The 22404-nt window shown below is 35.9% G+C and overlaps 1 protein-coding gene across 2 annotated transcripts in view; it reads right to left on the bottom strand.

Annotated features, from left to right (window-relative positions):
* The window catches only part of LOC136028063 (THO complex subunit 5 homolog), an 87601-nt gene that overhangs the window by 1661 nt on the left and 63536 nt on the right, over positions 1–22404 (bottom strand). For both annotated transcript variants that reach the window (XM_065705658.1, XM_065705657.1), the window contains exons 12-15: positions 14525–14645; positions 12171–12359; positions 8854–8963; positions 2829–3010 (exon numbers count right to left, since the gene is read on the bottom strand). In XM_065705658.1, coding sequence (XP_065561730.1) covers positions 2829–3010; positions 8854–8963; positions 12171–12359; positions 14525–14645 — 602 coding nt within the window. The remainder of the gene's footprint in view (positions 1–2828; positions 3011–8853; positions 8964–12170; positions 12360–14524; positions 14646–22404) is intronic.

Below are 22404 nucleotides of genomic sequence, written 5' to 3'. Positions count from 1 at the left end.
TACCGTTTTATTGTTTTTAGCTTTCTACAAATAGCCTTTTATCTTACATCTAAATTCCAGAATATTTAATTTCTTGTAAAGTTACCCACTCCGTCAGTTGGAAACCTAGTAAGGAATTCTAGAGGGCGAATTTTCTTTCCCCCAGTGCCCTTTCCTTGCCTGTGAAAAAAAAACTTTCTACAATGTATTTTCACATACTTTCGAGTTTAGTGGAATTCCTAAGACTAATCATAAGCAAAAAAACAAACAAACTGTAAAATGTCGTAAAAGACAAAATGTATTGAACTGTCCAATATTCATCATTGTAGTTTGATTAAATATTTACGAAGTTTTAACAAAGTTATTCAAATAGAAAACACCCTGGTAGAGTGAATAGGCAAATAAATGCTTATTTTAAGGACAGCTTAAGAGAAAAACCCTTCAAACTAACCTGTTCGTCAACAAACCTTTTTATACTGGCTATGGCAATTTGAAACATTAAGTTGCACAAATCGGCCAGGACAGCAAGAAAACCGAGAAAACAGAGTAGGAAAAGTTGCACAAATCGGACAGGAGAGCAGGAAGAGTTACACAAATTGGGGAGGAGAATAGGAAAAATGGGAAAAGAGAGCAGGAAACGTTGCGCAAATTGGGCAAGAGAGCAGGAAAAAATAAGAAAAGAGAGCAGGAAGAGTTACACAAATTATGGAGGAGAATAAGAAAAATGAGAAAAGAGAGTAAGAAGAGTTACACAAATTGGGGAGGAGAATAGGAAAAATAAGAAAAGAGAGCAGGAAAAGTTGCACAAATTGGACTTGAGAGCAGGAAGAGTTACACAAATTGGGGAGGAGAATAGGAAAAATGAAAAAAAAGAGAGCAGGAAAAGTTGTAAAAATCAGATATGAGAGCAGGAAAAATGAGAAAAGAGAGCAGGAAAAGTTGCACAGATCAGAGAGGAGAGTAGGAAAAACGAGAGCAGGAAGAGTAACACAAATTGGGGAGGAGAATAGGAAAAATGAGAAAAGAGAGCAGGAAAACTTGCACGAATAGGGCATGAGAGCAGGAAAAATGAGAAACTGGTTCAAAATTTTTCAAATGTCTCTGAAAACAAGTTCTGTGCGCAGGGAAGCCTATAAGGTATAGCCAAAAATGGTTCACGTCATAAGCCTGATATACAATTACTTCCTTCGGTTTGTATGCCACCAGTTTGAACAAACTAATTTGTTGAATCAAAATGAGCCTTTCACATTATCTCCTTCAAAAGAATTGCATTGAAAATCCAAGCAGCACTGGAAGCGATTGAAATTATGAACATGTTCTATTTGCATACCAGTTCCACACCTCGAATACTGGAATAATTTCCGATTGGTTCTTCGAGTATATTTAGATTTTTCTAGTGTCCAAAAGTTTAGTCCTTTAAGGTAAATTTTCAGCCGTGGAAAGGGGTACAAGTTGCAAGAGCTCAAGTTGGGAAAATAAGGGGATTGAAGAGCCAGGGGAATATTTTGGGTGCCAAAACAGATTAATTGAAATGGTCATGTGGCAAGGAGCAGTCTCATGACGCAGCATCCAGATGTTCTCGATGTCTCACCTCACAGTGTATGACCCTTTTTTGAAGTATTTGAAGAAATTCTCGACAAAACTGTTGGCTTACGGTTTGACCTTGAGGGACAAACACTCTGTAGATGATTCTGTGGCTATCAAAGAAGCTAACTAGTATGCTTATGATTTTCTCAATCTCCTTTTTTTGGGGCTTGGCGAGGCTGACGTATGCCGTTCTTGGTGCTTTGTTTCCATGTTATACTCGAAAATCGAATGCTCTTCGCTAGTAGATACACTTACCGAGAAAAAAACGGTAATTCTTAATATGCTCCCAAAAAATTCAGACACTGTCATTACTGCTGTCATTTTAATCTAGCGAATATTTTTTTGATTATGTTTTACCCCTTCCTAAATCACTGATTAAAACCCTATGAGCGGTGATTTGAGTAAATTGTATTAGTTCTTCGACCACTCTAACCATTAAATGACAGTAAAATCGGACAAGATACCGAATTCTAAGGCTGCTTTAATAAAGTTTTGTAGTCAAAGGCCCTCCGCTGCGACGCTCATCTTCAATCGACCCTACCGCCTGAACATGGGTCCTTGGACAAAAACATTACCCTCACATGCTGTTAGAATTTATTACACTGCGTCCAAGTTTGAGGCAATATTGGGTAGCATATCGGTGCTCGAAATTGTTGTCACTCATTTCTTATTGATACATATGTCATGTCACTCAGAAACACTTAAAAACTACCTATTTTTGGAGTTAATCCCTACAGACCAGCACGTGATTCTAGAATGTTTAAAAGACATTAGAAATTTACATTGAAAGGACAAAAGAGATTTATCTTGAGGAATTTCAAACGGAAAACTATTATTGTTTCCAGATAACACGCTATATTATCAGGTTCAATACTTTAATTACACAAACTCGTCTAACGCATTTTGAAAAAAAAGGTCGTTCTAATAGTTTTCAAAACGAAATTAGATGCGGAAAAACCGACTGATTTGTTAGTAACCAAACCAATTAAACGAATCGATCAATTATGGTGAATTCCAGGGTATGGGCAATAAATCTCAGTTTGACAAAAAAAGGTCACATAACACTTTATGTATGATAGCAGAGAGAGAGAGAGAGAGGAAGAAAGGGAGAGAGAGAGAGGAAGAAAGGGAGAGAGAGAGGAAGAAAGGAAGAGAAAGAGGAAGGAAGATAAGGGGATAGAGAGAGGAAGGAAGATAAGGGGAGAGAGAGAGGAAGGAAGAGAATGGAGAGAGAGAGACTATTACCATAGATGCTTACGTACTTGAATTCTGGCTTGAAAATTTTAGTGCCACTGGCTTCTACAGTAGTTCCTTTCTGCAGTGCGTTATGTGCAGCAACAATGTCAACACATTGCTTCAAGTGATGAATCTGAACAGTCATATTATGAGCTGGATCAATCTTGATATCGTTAAAAATTTCAACATTTACTTCTTGTTCTATATTCTACAAGAATACAAGTCTGAACAAAAGCAAGCAAGGGTGGAAGAGTGAACTAAGGTCAAATATATTAAGAAGTAACCTATTAAAAATCCTGACCTGGCGTTTCCAAGGCAAATGATACAAGGATCTACATGCCAGGTCCCTTTGAAAATGGATGGGTGTTTATGTCACAGCTGCTTGAATCCAGAAAGGCGTTATAACCTATGACATTAAATGTCATAAAAAGGCGACATAAAATAGATGGGTGTTTATGTCACTGCTGCCTGAATCCAGAAAGGCGTTATAACCTATGACATTAAATGTCATAGAAAGGCGACATAAAATGGATGGGTGTTTATGTCACTGCTGCTTGAATCCCGAAAGGCGTTATAACCTATGACCCAACGGCATTACGAAAAAGACATCTTATAGTTTTACTATAATGAAAGAAGTAGACCTGATAAAGCCCTATATTATTATAAAAAAGAGTACCAGTGTTTACAGAAATCGAGTCGGTACAAGTTGGCTGAAGCTAATTCAAAAGGCGTTATGTTATATCGCACAAGTTTTAGAAAAAAAAACAAAAACTAAAAAGTGACATTCGAGTTTTCGACAAGCATTAAGGACCAGTTTTTCAAAGAAGGGAGTTCTTTCAATACACGTTAGGCTACGTTACGTAAAGACGCTACTGAAAGGCATCTATTAGATTTGGAAAACCAAAAGGAGTAATTCAAAAATACTAGTTAAAAGAAATCAATATTTTTCTGAAAAGAAACGTCACTATTTTCAAAAGTCAGTATCAAGTTGAATTTGGCAATTCAAAAGGCATTATGGTGCATGACAAAAAAGGGAAAAACTAAAAAATATTTTTCGAATTTATTTTTTTACTTTTACTAAAAAGCAGTTTTGCTTTTGTTTTTTAAATACAACGGAGGTCTTTCAAAATAGATTACTTTTTAAATGCAACTGAGGTCTTTCAAATGCAGGCTTCTGTATATGATTCTCATTCAGTTCAGTTTTCAATTCATTCAGGTTTATCAAAAAAAAATTATAACAGTCAAAACATATATAATCTCTCATCTCTATGCAAAAAATACATGCTGAGTCCCTTATCACCTCAAAAATAAATACACACTATGGCTCTCCCTCCACTCCTCGATACAACCATGGCCCCTACCAACAAAACCATCCTTACAAGTCCCCACCTCTTCATCCAGGAGGAAACTACTCCAACCCCCAAACAAAAACTCAATAATGGCTAAAATCACTTTTCTATTTAGAATCTTTATTCAAACTAAATTAATTCAAAACAAGATAATTTTTTATTCTCTTTTTGAAAGAACCAAGGGAGCTCCTACCTCTCAGTTCTAGCGGTAGGGTACTGTAAGCCTTAGCACAGACGATGTCAGGCGAAAAATCCGACCTCACTGTTGGCGTATGTCGAATATGGATCTGTGCAGATAGTCTTGTAATTGGAAGTTGCTGTTCGGATACCGAACGGAATAGATTCCTAAAAGGCGGTGGAAGCAAGCCGAAGAGAAATCTGAAAGCAAAAATCAAGCAGGAAAGCTTAAACAGCGATTTCAGCAAGAGATAATCTTCTGTGTGTTTGATGATCTTCAAGGCATTCTGGTCGATGGAATCCAGTTTTTATCAGATGGGATTTGAACGTCGACTGCCATACCATTGCGCAATACTGTAAGTGGGGTTTCATGAGTGCATTGTAGAGTAGGGTAAGGATTTTACGTGGAAATGTGTGCTTCTGTTTCTTCATAATACCCAGATTCCTTGAAAGATGGGATTTGAACGTCGACTGCCATACCATTGCACAATACTGTAAGTGGGGTTTAATGAGTGCATTGTAGAGAAGGATAAGAGTTTTACGTGGTAATGTGTGCTTCAATTTCTTCATGATACCCACATTCCTTGAAAGATTTAATTCTACAGCATGGATATGAGGAAGGAAAGAAAGGTTTTCATCTACTATTACTCCTAAATATTTTGCACATCCATTTGCTGGTCGTTGAACCTTTCCACGAGGCGTCACAATTACTGTCATTTCCGGGTGAAGGGTTCCTACCCTAGAAAATAATAGGATGCAAGATTTTTCGACATTGATGACAAGTTTGTTGGCATCCATTCACGGATAGGTCTCTTCTATGATGTTTTCAAGCTTCCCCTGGAGTGAATGCATATCGAGTCCGCAGCAGGTCACTGTAGTGTCGTCAGCGAATCCCATAAGTTCATCTTGCTCGTTAGTAATGTCCTCAGTTTGATCGAAGCATAGGTTACAGCATTTTGGATCGTCATGATTTGGGTTAAGGATACGAGTTAGGTCATTTACATGGATTAAAAACAAAAGAGGATCGAGGATAGATCCTTGGGGCACACCAAATTTCACAGTAGAGTCGTTCTTCGGGTCGTCACCAATGTAGATGCACCAATTTCGAAGGTAAGATTCAAACCACTGTAGGGCTATCCCTCTCACTCCAATATGTTGCAGCTTTCCCAGTAAGATTGTATGATCCATACTGTCAAATGCTTTCTTGATGTCAATCAATATAGCAGCTGGCAGAAGATTTCAGTCAAGTGCTTGTTAATGACTAAGCTTAAGGATACCAGAGCGTCTTCTGTTGAATGACCAGGTCTGAAGCCGAATTGACGACTATTAAAAAATCCTTTTTTTTCGAGAAACAGGTAAAGTAGTCTTTGTAAGGGTTTTTCAAAAACTTTTGAAAAAACAGATATTATTGACATGGGTCGGAATTTCGATGGATCGTCCTGAGGGCCACCTTTATGCAGAGGAATTAGTCTTGCTTTTTTTTAGTATCGAAGGAAAAACACCACTTCTTAGAGACAGGTTTGTCAAATAAGTTAATGGCTCTAGGATAGAAGGGAGGACTGCTTTCAGGGCTTTCGTGTGTATCCGGTTAAATCCAGATGCTAATGTACCTTTCAAGGTCTTCGCAATTAGCTCTACTTCAGTTGATGTCACAGGATTTATTGCCATTGATTTGGTGCATGCTGAGCCAGGGTAATACTTGTATTGACCTTTAACGTTTGCCTTGGCTTGTCTTTCTCATCATGAAAAACATAACGCCGAACCTTTATTTTCTAACAGAGGCTGTTGCAGTATCAGGTTCTTGGCTAATGTCTTTATAAAGTCTAATGTCGTTATTTATAGCTATTTCATTGCTTGGAGCTTTTATAAAGTGTTGAACGTCAACTCTTACCCCGGTTTGTCTTTTGTCATTATGAAATACATATCGCAGAAACTTAATTTTTAAAAAAACGAATGGTAAGCATTGATGACCTTGTCCATGTCAAAATCCCAAACCAAATTATCATAACTATCATTTTCAATTTTGGCACGCTTTGACTCTGCCACTAATCTTCTAGACCCATTTTTCTTTCTTCTTTATTTTGGATTTTATTACTTCAGACAATTTGCCAATGCCCTTTACTTTAGCTGCCCTTATTGGAATAGTTTTACACGACGGTTCAGGTTGTAGATTTGTTAATTGTTAGGCGGTGGGACAAAAACTTCTTTAGCTTTCAACGAATTATCATTTATAACACTCGTAAATTTTCGTTTTTCGGGTCTTGTCTGATTCGATGGTCAAGGTTGTCGATTCTCAACTGTTGTGAAATTAGTTTAACTGGAGTGTTCTATTGGTCTTATCACGTTTGATAGTTCAGGTGGTACCATAGAATCATCATTTCAATTCTCGAAGATATTTGATTATTCAAGCAAATACAATTTCTAACGATATCTACTAAGCCTCAAACTTTTGGCTTTGTTTTTTATGGTTTTTGAATTGTTGTAATCCCTTGTCAAAATACATACAACATTTTTTGTAATTACCAGTTTTTTACTGTTTAAACAATTTAATGTAAACTTTTCCATATACGAAAATCTTCAATTTTTTCACATAAGTTTGACAAAGTCATTGCAGCACTGCAATGATGTATAGAAAAACATGAATGTCGCCGACATGAATCTTTTTTCCGAAATTATGGCTCTTAACGAATTTTATCCGACTTCTGACCTATCAAGATCGTTTTTTTTGCGAGAATACCCCAGGATACCAATTTTCCCGGAAAAATATGGAGCCGTTTTCGAGAAAAATAAATACATATATACATTCTCGCGAAAGTCCACATATCTACTTACCTATAATAACAAATCCAATCTCTCTTACTCATTAATACACAACTCTCCCTCCCCCTTTCATTCCTCCCAACCCCACCTTACCCTCCTGCCTACCCTTAGATCCCTAGCCCAACCCTTACCTCCTGAACCCAAACTTCTTCACCTATTCACCCTACCACCCATAGTAAAATTCAAAATTTATACCCCAAAAAATAATCTTTTAATTTCTTTTTAAACTGAGGTACGTGTTCCGCCGTACCTCAGTGATACCAGTCTTGTCAGAAATTTTGTTATTATCATGTCGTCGGCTGCAGCGCATTTCAAAAGGCGTTATGCTCTATAAGATACATTTTAGAGGAAGACAAAAATCAACCAGAAAACTGCGTTTCAAGTTTTTTTTTTTTTACTGTAATTAACGATCAGTTATTTATACAAAGGAGGCGTTTTTAAGCATTCAGGATACGACAAGAACATTTTTGGCATAAAAACTCTGATTTTCGAAAAAATGATATAAAGCATTTTCGAAAAAAGTTGTAACTTCCGATTATATTGAGAACAAAGTATGATATGGGACAGGACTCACAGATCAATGGATGGAACACGTTTAGTTCATTGGAGTTGGTTATAAATCTGAACTTGAAAAAAATTAATGCATTTTATTTGCACAATTGATCACAGTAATTGCACAACAGCTCATCACGGTAATAAGCCACATGGCACCAGTATAGTTACGCGCCCTCCTTCTCATCTGTAACCTATTCATTGGTTTTTGTTCCCTTCAAAATTCCACTTCTGCAAAAGTATTGCTGCAACGCAATTTAACTCAACAAAACTTCTGTTTTCCTCACATATCACTGCTTTTTGGGCCCAAATAAACTAATTCTACACATCCGACGAGTTCATTAGAGCAGAAAAAGGATTGTTTTTGTCAGATAATTGTCGGTGGAATTTGCATAAAAACACATTTCAGTTACCGCTAGTGTAAATCGAAATACGAAGCGCACAAACAGGAAAAAAATGCTATCTCACGTGCAACTACTTATATTCAGGGTTGCCGCCACGGTCAGTTCGTGAAGTCCTACAATTGCCCAAATGTGCGAGGTACACAGCAATTTTCGGTGCTACAGTCAAAGATTGACTGTAATAGTGCTAAAAAAGGACTTTCGAGCTACAGGTGGCAACCTTGAGCACGTGCTACACATCATAAAATATTGCTAAAATAGCACTTTCGTTCTACAAGTGGCAACCCTGCTTGTATTATCAAGTTTCTTTAAAATTCTTTCCGTTATATATCACCAGGGGTTGAGAGGCGTTAGTCCGATGCAACTATAGAAGAAGAATAGGGTTATGTGTCATGAATGAGATTTTATATATATATATATATATATATCTATTTGGAAGAGTTCTTCTGCAGCGGACTAGAGCGCCATCGAAACTCATCCTACCACTGACAGTTTACTAGCGGTATTTTGCAGTAAATAAAAGGTTCCTAGAAAGACTCAATCTTTTAATTACTCTAGTATGCTCATTATAGTATATTGTTTACATGATAATTTTGGAAAATGGAGCCAAGGCTAAAATACCTTGTTTTGAGTGTAGTATTTTGATTAATATGATTCCACTGCACAAAATTCTATTAAATTTAACTTGAAAGATTATGCTAAATTCCCACCAGATTTCTTTTTAATTTTCCCACAATACGCTGGTGACTTACCATAAGCATATCCTTATTAGTAACCTCACTTCCGGAGATCCAATTTAGAATAAATATAGTATTTGAACATGGATAGTCAAGTGGTATTACCACATGAGAAGTGACACCAACTGTAAGAAAGAGAAGGGAAATTGCATAAAAAGGAAAGAGATAGAAAAAAAGTCTGAATCAAACACTCCCAAAAATTAAGCTATCTTAGTGAATTTCACACCATCAGATCCAACATATCAGAGAACACTACTGTATAAATTTCCAGTTCCTATACACAAAAATATGGATTTTTTTTTGCCAGAAGAAAGATAACGGATGCGTTCTTCTTTATTTTTTCCAGAGGTGATCGTTCCATACATGAGAGGAGCTGCCCCTTCCTCAACCCTCGCTCTTAAGCGTAAAATTTTAACTTTTTATCACAATTCTTTATGAAAGACTGCACAAAAACAAGGGTGGTTGAATTTGAATGAGAAATATTTTTAAAGAACTTTAAGACTGTAGGATAAAGAGGAAGGGTTGAGGAAGGGGAAGCCCCCCTCATGCTCAGAGCGATTTCTGTTCGTTTTAAGTTTTATATGTTGCTACGTACATTCAGCTGAAACAAATTTTTTTTCTTAATTTAGTTTTTTTTTTATTTCATAGAAACAAAAAAAACAGTAACGAATATCGATATTTTCCTGGAGTATATACCATTATTCTCCAATATTTCGAGGGTTTCTACAGCCCTAGAGTGGTTTCGGAGAGCATGGCCGAATTTGAGATAAGAGTGTTTGTGGATTGCAAGAAAAGAAAAAGTTTTAAAGAAGCAAGGGGGATCAAAGGACATTCCCACAATCGTTGATATCTCTAGAATGGAAAAACATCAATTTTCCTAAAAAGTAAGCAACAGAGGGGTAGAAGGCTACCGTTTTCTCTAGTATCATCCCCTTAATTACACTAATTATGCACTTACTGCAAGGGGTCCATTATTGTCATGAAAATCTAAGGCCTTAGTTCTCAGCTATAAATGCAGAGACAGTTAAAGATCAAAGTGGGGGGTAATTATAAAGAACTACGTGAATTCGTAAAAAATAAAAAAGCTTGCATTAATATAAAAAATAATGCCAGTAAATGCTTTCTCTGGTCAATATTCGCTTATCTTCACCCGGCGAATGATGAAAATGTTTATCTTCTTTTATAAATTTCTTGAATATCCATAGGAAAATCAGTAACCCCTTTGAAGTTCAATTCATTTTCATAGGGTTTATATTTTGATAGTTTATCAACATTTCTGTCATTCGCTGGGTGAGCATAAGCGAGTATTGACCAGAAAAAGAATTTATTGTCATTATTTTCAATTAACCTGAATACTTATGATAATGAATCACTGTCTTTATTGGCAATCACTGTCATAAGATAGATAAAATAGAACATGCACGTTCAATACAATAGCTTTAAGGTATATTTTCCCCGTTGAAGTTTACGGTATGGTATTTTTCTCCAATTCTACGGTTTTGGTGCTCAAGCGTAGAACGACGATTTTGCTGTAATTCGGTGACCAAGCAGTTCATGCTTCTACAAAACTCTTCAATGATATGGACACAAAAATAAAATTTAGCAACAATTGCACTGGTGGGATTAGCCCGATCATTGGTAGCAGAAATTTACCCCTGTCTTAACCAATTAAATTTTTGACTTTACTGTGGAATCTATTGGGTCGTAATTTTTAATTCCGAACTTTTGGCAAGTTGGGCTTAAATACATTTGGAGTATTGTTGATTTTTTTTTTCTAGTGCTTCTTTCTGTTCTATTCATTAAATTTTATTCTTAAAAAGAGCCATCACCTCTTATTATTATAACTAATCAGCTTAGCGTATGCTTCTTTTATTAGGAAAAGTGCTCCATGATATTTCATGAAACTCCATGGGCCTACTTGGAGGATCAGGGTATAATCACAAGGCTGATAGAAAAAGGAGAGAGATAGTAAGAGAGAGAGAGAGAGATAGAGATAGAGAGAGAGAGAGAGAGAGAGAGAGAGAGAGAGAGAGAGAAAGAGAGAGAGAGAGAGAAAGACGAATTGGCGCTCTATGGAAGATTTCAAAAGGGTTTTAGTCTTTCTAGACAAGCTAAATGCTGCAAATTTAAGAATTCTTAATACACCACCGCAAGTTTTCAGATTTGTATAGAGAAACAACCTAAGAAAACTGGTGTAGTCTAATCTAATAACAAAGAACGAACACAAGAGAACCAGGCAGCAGAATCAATTAAATATTGTATCATAACGAATATAACATTATCTTGTATACGAAGATACAGCTTTTGATAAAAGAAAAAGAACTGACTTCATTTCTAATATTTTGTATTGATAGAAAATTGTACATATGATTCAATATATATTCAAAAGATGTAGACGACCATCGTTACAATTTGCAGTTTTTCTCATTACCTCACTAATAATGTTTTTTCCTCTTCATTTTAGCCATAAAACTACTGCTTTTTTGGGCAGAACCAATTATTTTCTCTGTGTTCCGCCCTTCCCTTAAGATTTAGAATGCACAATCTTCCTATATAATCTTCCTCCATATAATTTATTCTTCTCGAGATCAACATTCTCCTGCTCCCATAGCCGTAGTTGCATTGTAGCTGCAACCTAGTAAGGACGAACCTTGGTATATAGTAACCAAAAATTAAAAAAAGACGAGTAAAAAAAAACAAAAAAAAACGGCAAATGAGATATTACAAAAGGCAATTCCATTTAAAATGAACCATTAAACAGCTATTTTTGATATTCCAGGGCCCCGCTAGCAGTGGAGGAAAAAAAAAATTAATGGAAAACAAGAGGGCAGCTACTTAACCCACTAACCCATACTACTATTCTTTTCAACTATTAATATCCATTTTTATTTATTGGCAAGTTTACACGTCTTTAATGGTTTTTATCTCAGAAAGCTGAGTTTTAAGGCCATTTTTAGATATGAAACTGAATGGTAAATTTCAAGTTAACAATTAATTCTACGTGAATGACAATGACATTTTGAATGACAATGACATGTCATTATTCAAAAGTAGTGTCACTTTTAAAATTGATGTGATGAAATTTGTGGGTATACTATCATCAAGTTAAAATGTCAGAAAATGTACAAATATCCTATACAGTTTTTGTATAAACATCCCAACACCTTTTTAACTATAGCTAATAGATGTTCTTTTTTTTTTTCGTTTCCACTTTTCTTATTTCTTTCACACCTAACTGCGTTCTTTCTTGACAAACACCTTGCATAGTTTGTCGTACCTCCTACAGCTTGTCGAGCTTCGTCAAACAATTTGAAGACCAATTAGTCACTCACCTTTGTCAGATTTAACAGTGAACTTCACAACAAATCCGGCTTTGAGGTGTATGGCTTCTACGATGGTTCTTGATGAAAATTCAGTGTAAAAACTTTCCAAGTCAACAGCTGAAATTTTTGACATATTGGCAACAACGCGTGTTAAAAGCTTATCAGCATATTCCTGGGGAAGAACCAAGTGACCTGAATCTGAAAGTGAGAAAGTTATCAAATTCTTCAAAAAAAATTTTTTTTAAGAAGATAATTAGAACGTTCAATTTCCGATCAGATGAACCACCTCTACAGTTTATACGACCTCTCCTTACACAAAAACCCTATATCCCCCCGGAGCATGACTTAAAACAATTGCCCCAGGGTCTAGGGGTTTGTGTTGACCTCATGTTTTTATTATCTGATGTTTGAACTGTTCTTAACAAAGTGTCAACCTCAAAATTTTTATCGGATGGGTTTGGGGAAAGAATGGTGTGAGGGAGGGCTAGTTATGCTTCGATCTCTTTTGACTCTTAAAAAGTGGACTAGAACTTTCAATTTCCCATCAAATGAACCCCTTCTCAAGTTTATACGGTATGCCCCCAGAGCATAATTTAAAACACCTGTCCGTGGGCCCTGGGGGGTTTATGTCCTGCCAAAAGTTTTGTTGTCTAATCCTTGGACTAAGATTAAAATTTTTATCTGATACATTTGTGAAAAAAGGCGTGTGGCCTATTTGCCCTCCGATCAATTTTGACTCCTAAAAATGCACTATAACCTACAATTTCCAATCGAACAAGTCCCTACGAAGTTTATATGACCATCCCTTCCATATGAAGTGCCTATGGGAAAAAATTGGAGCCTTATGACCTTGGTTTTGGTGGGAAGGCTAGTTGCCATCGGATCCCTTTGACTCTAACAAAGTGAACTAGAACTTTCAATTTCTAACCTATTGAGTTCCCTCCGAAGTTTATGCGACCATCTTTTCCGTAAAAACCTTATATGCATCCGGGGCTTAAGTTACAACCCTTCCCCAGGGCTTTGGGGGAGGATCTCTTAACCCCGAAGTTTTGTCATCTGATCGTTGGACCAATTCAAACCTTAAAAACCTATAAAAGTTAACTAGAACTTTCAATTTTCAATCAAATGAGACCTCTCTGAAGTTTATACGAGAATGAATCCCTTCTATAAGATCCATATTCAACTAGGTAATAACTTTCAACGCCTGCCTGAACTATCTCAATTTTGAACTATTATCAAAATGGAATCCAATGGACTTGGGGAAAAAAGTGCGTGGGGGGTATGCCCGCCGATCACTTTTGATGACTCTTAAAATAAAACCTTAAACGTTTTAAACTTTTTAATAAACCTTTTATATTAAAATTTTTAATATTAAAACCTTTAAACGGTATAAATATTAACCTTAAAAGGTTAATAGAAAATTCAATTTCCAGTCAAATGATCTACCTCTGATGTTTATACGACCGCCCATTGCATAAAACCTTATCTGCCCCGGGGCATAACTTACAACAGCTTTCCGGGGTCTGGGGGGGGTGTGTTTACTCCTAAGTTTTGGTTATTTGATCTTCAAACTATTTTAAACAAAATGACTATCTCAACTTTTTATCGAATGTATTTAGGAGAAAAGGGCATAGGCGGGGGAGGGGGGCTAGTTGCCCTCATATCACTTTTGACTCTTCAAAAGGGCTCTAGAACTTTCAATTTCCAATCGAATGAGCCCCCTTTGAAGTTTATATGACAACCCCTTCCATATGGCGTGCCTCTGGGAAAAAATAATAATAATAAAACATTGGAGTCGTATGGCCTTCACAGTAGGTAATGCTACAGTGTTGCCTCTGATTGGAAGAGAGAACGGATTTCTGATAATAAGTTACCCACTGTAAGCAGGGACTTCCCGTGACAGGAAGACGTCCTCTTTGTGGCTTGACGTATTTGTATAGGTAAATTAATTTCGTAGAAGTACAACAATACGTCTTTGGCTGTTATTTTAAATTATAGGTATTGTTTTAAATACATGATAATGTCTAAAGTAGAATTAAGAGCAGGAGGCATTTAAAGTTAAATTTTATATACTTGTGAAAAAAATTCGAATTTAGTGCTACTTGGAGGAGAGGAGGTGGTATTTATTAACAAAAAAGATAAATAAATATAACTTTAGGCCAAAATATACAGCAATTTCTAGCAAGTATTTGAAAGGTTTTTCTCGGTCTTTTTATCCATTACCCGTAAGGAGTCTATTTTACTGTAATCTTTTATATTGATTAGCTGGGGACGGGGAGGACAAGCCCTTTTCGGGTAAGCCACATAGAAACAAGGAAGTGCTCAAGCAATACGGACTTAAATTATTAAAATTAGTCAATTACCAATCTCATTCAGCGTCTTCTCCAAGATCAATCTATTGCCAATTCGGCTTTTAATGTCCTTGAAAAGACTCTGGACGTCAGTTGATACAAGATCTGCCTTCAAGATCAAGGATTTATCAGCCTGGAATACAAAGGGTCTTGAGAACTAAGTGCAGTCTTTTCTGCAGGTAATATCTTTACTATTTCGAGGACCAGGACCATTACTCTACCTCGATAATTTTTCCCAGCGGAGAAGTAGAGGTCCGAGGTTAAATTTATGGCGATTGAATTTTTTTCAAGTTATTACATTCAGAAGAGAGATAATGCAAAACATTCAATTTAACCTAATTCATTAATGACTATATTGCAATTGATGTTTATTCTGAATAATTAAGTTAACATTAGACTTAAAAAAGAGTATTGAAAAAAGATATTTAGGTACAAATAATTAGACAATTTCAAATGACTTATAAAAACATTAAAAACAAAAGAAAAACATATTATTATGTAAAATATTCGAGAATCAAGAACAACAATTGAAATAAGAATACTTCCCTGTAAAAAACTCAAAGGAAAGAATTAAGCATCGAAAAAAAAGGATAGAAACTAACAAAACTTCGTTGCTCTGAAGAGCAAAGGAGGATTTACTAAAAGAATGAACTTAAGAGGCAAAACAAAAACAGGCGTCGGGGCTAACTCTTCCCAAATACGCTGTTATCTAACTGTGGTGTTAAGCTCTTCGCTATGGAGGCTGCCACTCCAATACTTCTTCACCCTCCTTTAAACAGAACTTTTGTTTCAACGGCTATTTTGGGATGCGGGACTGAAAAGAGAAAGTTGAAAGTGAATTTTCATTACCACACCATATCACAATTTTGAAAAATAGATACACTAGCTTTTGAAAGTTAAAATTTCAGTATTTCGAGGACCATTTCCCTACTTTCATACTATTTTCCTAACACATATCAGCTATTTTTAGCATACACTACTAGACCTTTTCTTAGTGAAAGAAATTATTTTATTAAATAAAGATTCAAATACAGCAAATCTTACAATAGAAGCTCTAGAATAAAATTGCAAAGAACTTGTATTTAGAATTTTTTTCAAGTCAAATCGTTACAATTCAATGAAACTATTAATTAACCTAAATTAAGTTTAAACTTTAGAACCAATTTCAATTTAGTTTTATTAATTTGATTTCTTTTATCTAGTAATTATTTCATTATAATAAGCTATTGAACTGATTTTGGATTACGATGCTCTCTGAAAAATAGAGTAACTAAATCTAGTAACTATTTCATTATAATAAGCTAATGAACTGATTTTTGATTACGGTGCTCTCTGGAAAATAGAGTAACTAAATCTAGTAACTATTTCATTATAATAAGCTAATGAACTGATTTTGGATTACGGTGCTCTCTGAAAAATAGAGTAACTAAATCTAGTAACTATTTCATTATAATAAGCTAATGAACTGATTTTGGATTACGGTGCTCTCTGAAAAATAGAGTAACTAAATCTAGTAACTATTTCATTATAATAATCTAATGAACTGATTTTGGATTACGGTGCTCTCTGAAAAATAGAGTAACTAAATCTAGTATACTACTACTACTACTACTAATAACTCACTGCAGCACCAAGCCGCCTGAGGCCAACACAGCTACGCACGCTCCTCCTCCAACCTAATCTATTTAAAGCCTCCCTCTTTACACCCTCCCAGGAAGTTCCCATTTCCTTTAAATCCTTATTTATGACATCCTCCCAACCCAGACAAGGACGACCTGCTTTCCGTGTAGCCCCAGACGGTTGGCCCAAAAGGACAATCTTCGGTAATCTGTCATCCTTCATCCGTAGAACGTGGCCTAGCCATCTCAACCTTTCTTTCATTATAGCCCCAGAAAGCGGGATTGAACCACACTTTTCGTACAACCTACTGTTTGAAATACGGTCAGTCAGCCGGGTACCCAGAACAATCCGTTGGCAATTTCTCTGGAAAACATCTAGTAAATTTTCATCTGCTTTTCGGAGTGTCCATGCTTCAGAGCCATATTTGACCACTGTCATCACTGTAGCTTCCAATATTCTAATCTTGGTTTGTAGGCTTATCTTTCTATTCTTCCAAACTTTTTTTAACTGTGAAAAAACACCCTGAGCTTTAGCTATTCTACTTTTAACATCTTCACTGCTCCCACCATCTTTACTAATAATACTACCAAGGTAACTGAAGCTCCCAACCTGATCAATCTTTTCGTTACCTAAGGTCACCTGTTCATCTTCACTTATTCCTAACCTTAGTGACTTAGTCTTCTTAACATTAATTTTCAAGCCTATTTTAGCACCCTGAACTCGCAAAATCTCTGAAAGTTCATTCATTTTGCTCAAACTTTCGTCTAGGATGCTTAAATCATCAGTATAATCTAAGTCCAGGAGAGTTGTTCCTCCCCATTTGATTCCATGGTCTCCCATTGCCTTTCCTGTGCTCCTTAAGACGAAGTCCATCAAAATGATCCATATAAAGGGGGATAGAATACAACCCTGCTTAACTCCTGATTTAATACAAAACCAGCTGCTAACCTCATTTCCTACCTTAACCGCAGCAGTATTATTCTCGTACATAGCACTAATCACTTTAATGTATTTGTCTGGTATACCATATAACGATAAGACCTTTGTTAACGCTGTTCTATCAACAGAATCGAAAGCTTGCTCATAATCGATAAAACTAAGGACCAAAGGTGTTTGACAACGAAGGGACTTCTCAATTATTAACCTAAGAGTGAAAACATGGTCGACACATCCTCTACCTTTTCTAAAACCGCATTGTTCTTCCCTTAAAACTTTGTCTACAGCATGTCTCAGTCTAAAAAGTATCATATTACTCAGTAATTTGCTACCTACAGAGACCAGACTAATGCCTCGATAATTCCGACATTCACTCTTGTCACCTTTCTTATACAGTGGTTTAATTAAGGTTTTCCTAAAATCATTGGGTACTTCCCCTTTTTCAAAAATCATGTTCATAATCTTCAGTAGCTTATTCCTAATCTCAGAGCCACCATATTTAAGGAACTCATTAATCATACTATCAGCACCTGGGGCCTTATTATTTTTTAATCCTTCTAGTACTGTCGCTAATTCTTCCTCACTAAACAAATCTTCCTTCACATCCAAGGTATCACAAACTTTTTCATTTTCATCTATATCTTTTCCTGCAACTGTATCTCGGTTTAGCACATTCTCAAAATGTTCCACCCATCTTTCTTTAACTTTTTCCTTATCACTAATTGTGACCCCATTTCTATCTTTAACTGGGACTAGTCCGGATCGGCTACTCCCTTTCAATTTATTAACATGCCAGTATAATATTTTACTATTATGCCGTCTAGCCGCATCTTCCAGATCCTCAGCAATTTTATCCATCGCCTCCATTTCACATCTCCTTAGTTCATATTTTAATGCTTTCTCCACTTTCTTTACATTCCTTTTGTTTTCATACGACCTATCGCTCAGATAATTCTTATACAAACCCCTTCTACTCTCTATTAAACCTAAAGCTTTTTCACTAATATTCCTAGTTGCTGTCTTAGCACTCTTCCCTAGGACACCATCAGCAACTTCACAAATTGTTTTTCTGAAATTATTCCATCCATCTTCCACATTGTCAAATTTTAAACCCTCAAGTTTAGTACTCAACTGTTCCTGGAATTTTTTTCTCAAATTTTCATCCTGAAGTCTACCAACATCATAACTTCCCGGGAGGGAGTTACTCTTCCGAAATTTCAGCTTTAAATTAACCTTAGACACTACTAGATGGTGATCTTTACTTTTAACATCAATAACGGCACTCCTATACACCCTAGTATCTTGTATTGATCCTGCTAGTCTTCTGTTTACAATAACATAATCAATAAGGTTTGCTGTCTTACCATCACGTGAATACCATGTCAACTTATGGGCCATTTTGTGACCAAACACCGTATTGGTTATAACTAGGTTGTTATACCTACAAAATTGCAAAAGCCTATAGCCATTACTGTTTTCTTTTCCTACACCACAATTACCTAGGCTAGGATACCATCTATCCCTATTTCTACCAACCTGGGCATTAAAATCTCCTAGCAAAAACACCATATTTCTACCTGGTACCCTGTCTATTTGCTCCTGTAACTGTAAGTAAAATTCATCTGAGTCACTAGTATCTCCATCAGTTGGTTCAATGGGGGCATATACTACTATAACTGATACCCTAAACTTTTTAGTCATAAAATGAGCAATTAGTATTCTATTATTAATACCTTCCCAGCCTAAACAAGACTTAGCAGCTTCCTTATTCATCATGAGCCCTACTCCCTGTCTATGTACCCCATCCTTCCTTCCTGAGTAAACAAATTCTATGTCACCTAATTTCATGCTTCCTACCCCTGGGATATGAGTTTCTGAAACTCCTAATAAATCCAGTTCAAACCGTCTGAATTCGTCAGTCAAAATGTCGATGCGATAGTCATTTTTTAACGTCGTAACATTCCAAGTTCCAATTTTCATGTTCTTTAAATCTTTGAGATTATTTTGGCCTCAAGAAAAGCAGTGATCCCGGATACCAGTGCAGGATGGGGACCAACATATCTTCTCAAGTCTACACCGAAGCGCTTAAGCCGGCTTAGAACCGGACAGCAAGAAGTCCCTGGGACCTCCAGTAAGTTGGAGGCTTTGTGCAATCCTGGGCCCATCTTGGTCACAACATGGTTTTCAGCACTTGGCGATGCTCTTCTATCAACAAGAGTCGAAATCCTGCACAGACAGTCCCAAGCCTATTACCTCCGACTCATTATATATTCATGCCTACAAATATTATGCTACTACGGGGAGGCAGCCCATAGTAGATAAATTAGCTAGGAAGAGGTTTTTCAGCCCGAAAACACCCATCAAAACAAACCAAGCCCAGAAAATTATCCAATAATCAGAATCCCGTACGAGTGCTATGTTGTTTACTAGGCTATAATTTCCTCGAGGGGCGCCACTCCTCAAGTGGGAAAAATTGACCGCAAGTTTCCCAGTCTTGCAGGTACCCCGAAAGGGTCGAGGCAGCCCTTTACAGAGGCCGTTGTCCATAAATCTGGATCTTACGCCCTGCCGCAGTTGTCCTCCTATAGAGGATCCTCCCACGATGGTGTTCTGATTCACCATGCAATTTAACCCATTACTGGGAGAAGGTTTGTAACTCATCTGACGCATGAACACGGCAGTTGGCCCTGCTGAGTGTACATTTGAGGGGCCTTCTTCCTCCTCCACCTGAAATTATGACCCCCAGGGGAGGGTTTCCCAGTTTCTATTATGGGCCCCACTGGGACAAGGTCCTACTTGGCCTAAGCCTCCTATGGAGCTACTCTACCTATCTATAGGGCTTACATATATACATATATATATATATATATATATATATATATATATATATATATATATACATACATATACATACATATACATACACACATACATATACACATACACACATATACACATACATACACATATACTCACTAACGTGCAAATATATACCCTGAATTGGTATAGGCTAGGTCTGTATATGGTGAATATTAATTTCCTTTCTGATGCAAATGCACAATAGCTTTGGATTCAGGATGTAATTCTGACTATAGAGATAAGTATTTTTCTTACTTGAAGTGTAAGTGCAGAATTAGAAATTCTGCTGGTACTACAAAAGTAGACCTAAGTAGCCAATTTAGCCTGTCTGAAACATCTCACAAGCCAACACCTTATAAAAAAACACCTTTGATAATTTAAATGAATAAGAAAACTTATTAGAAATTCTGCTGATACTGCAAAAGTAGACCTAAGTAGCCAATTTAGCCTGTTTGAAACATCTCACAAGCCAACACCCTATAGAAAACACCTTTGAGAATTTAAATGAAGAAGAAAACTTATTAGAGACTCTGCTAATACTGCAAAAGTAGACCTAAGTATCCAATTTAGCCTGTTTGAAACATCTCACAAGCCAAAACCCTATAGAAAACACCTTTGACAATTTAAATGAATAAGAAAACTAGTTAAAAACTCTGCTAATACTGCAAAAGTAGACCTAAGTATCCAATTTAGCCTGTTTGAAACATCTCACAAGCCAACACCCTATAGAAAACACCTTTGACAATTTAAATGAATAAGAAAACTAGTTAAAAACTCTGCTAATGCTGCAAAAGTAGACCTAAGTATCCAATTTAGCCTGTTTGAAACATCTCACAAGCCAACACCCTATAGAAAACACCTTTGACAATTTAAATGAATAAGAAAACTAGTTAAAAACTCTGCTAATACTGCAAAAGTAGACCTAAGTCGCCAATTTAGCCTGTTTGAAGCATCTCACAAGCCGACACCCTATAGAAAAACACCTTTGACAATTTAAATGAATAAGAAAACTAGTTAAAAACTCTGCTAATACTGCAAAAGTAGACCTAAGTATCCAATTTAGCCTGTTTGAAACATCTCACAAGCCAACACCCTATAGAAAAACACCTTTGACAATTTAAATGAATAAGAAAACTAGTTAAAAACTCTGCTAATACTGCAAAAGTAGACCTAAGTAGCCAATTTAGCCTGTTTGAAACATCTCACAAGCCAACACCCTATAGAAAACACCTTTGAGATATACACATATATATATATACATATACATATATATACATATATATATATATATATATATATATATATGTGTGTATATTGTGTTAAACATTTGTTTAGACATGCTTTATATAAGTTTCTACTGACGAATCAGCGAATTTATTGCTGATTAATACATTTATTATTTATTAATTTATTGCTGAAAATCTCCCTTACAAAAAAAAGACAGAGTGGAGAATTTCTTCTAGAAATTATACTCTGTTCGCTAAAAACCGTAGAAACTCATAAAAGAAAAGCTTAAACGCAAGAAAACATTTTGCCTTACGCTTCACCAATACCAAAGATGATTCGTAATATCTGGCAACAAAAGGGTTTTCATTCATTTCAGCCACAAAATTGTAGACCATCCAGTGCTGAAAAACCATCTGCTTTTTCCAAAATCTATGATTTTACACAATTTCTAATGGAGAAAAACCCCTGTTGTCAGACAGTATATGTGAAATTGTTCGAGATAATTTTTTTTTTCCAGATGTATTTCGATATTGTAATATCAGAACAAATACTAATACCAATTTTTCAAGACGTTCTGATGGAACGGAAAAAAGATCTAACTAAATCTAGTATCTATTTCATTAATAAGCTAATGAACTGATTTTGGATTACGGTGCTCTCTGAAAAATAGAGTAACTAAATCTAGTAACTATTTCATTATAATAAGCTAATGAACTGATTTTGGATTACGGTGCTCTCTGAAAAATAGAGTAACTAAATCTAGTATCTATTTCATTAATAAGCTAATGAACTGATTTTGGATTACGGTGCTCTCTGAAAAATAGAGTAACTAAATCTAGTATCTATTTCATTAATAAGCTAATGAACTGATTTTGGATTACGGTGCTCTCTGAAAAATAGAGTCACTAAATCTAGAATCTATTTCATTAATAAGCTAATGAACTGATTTTGGATTACGGTGCTCTCTGAAAAATAGAGTAACTAAATCTAGTAACTATTTCATTATAATAAGCTAATGAACTGATTTTGGATTACGGTGCTCTCTGAAAAATAGAGTAACTAAATCTAGTAACTATTTCATTATAATAAGCTAATGAACTGATTTTGGATTACGATGCTCTCTGAAAAATAGAGTAACTAAATCTAGTATCTATTTCATTAATAAGCTAATGAACTGATTTTGGATTACGGTGCTCTCTGAAAAATAGAGTAACTAAATCTAGTAACTATTTCATTATAATAAGCTAATG

Source organism: Artemia franciscana, chromosome 6 (genome assembly GCF_032884065.1).
Source record: "Artemia franciscana chromosome 6, ASM3288406v1, whole genome shotgun sequence".
NCBI lineage: Eukaryota > Metazoa > Arthropoda > Branchiopoda > Anostraca > Artemiidae > Artemia > Artemia franciscana.
Note: the sequence above shows the minus strand (reverse complement) of the source record. Positions and strands in the feature narration are given on the sequence as shown.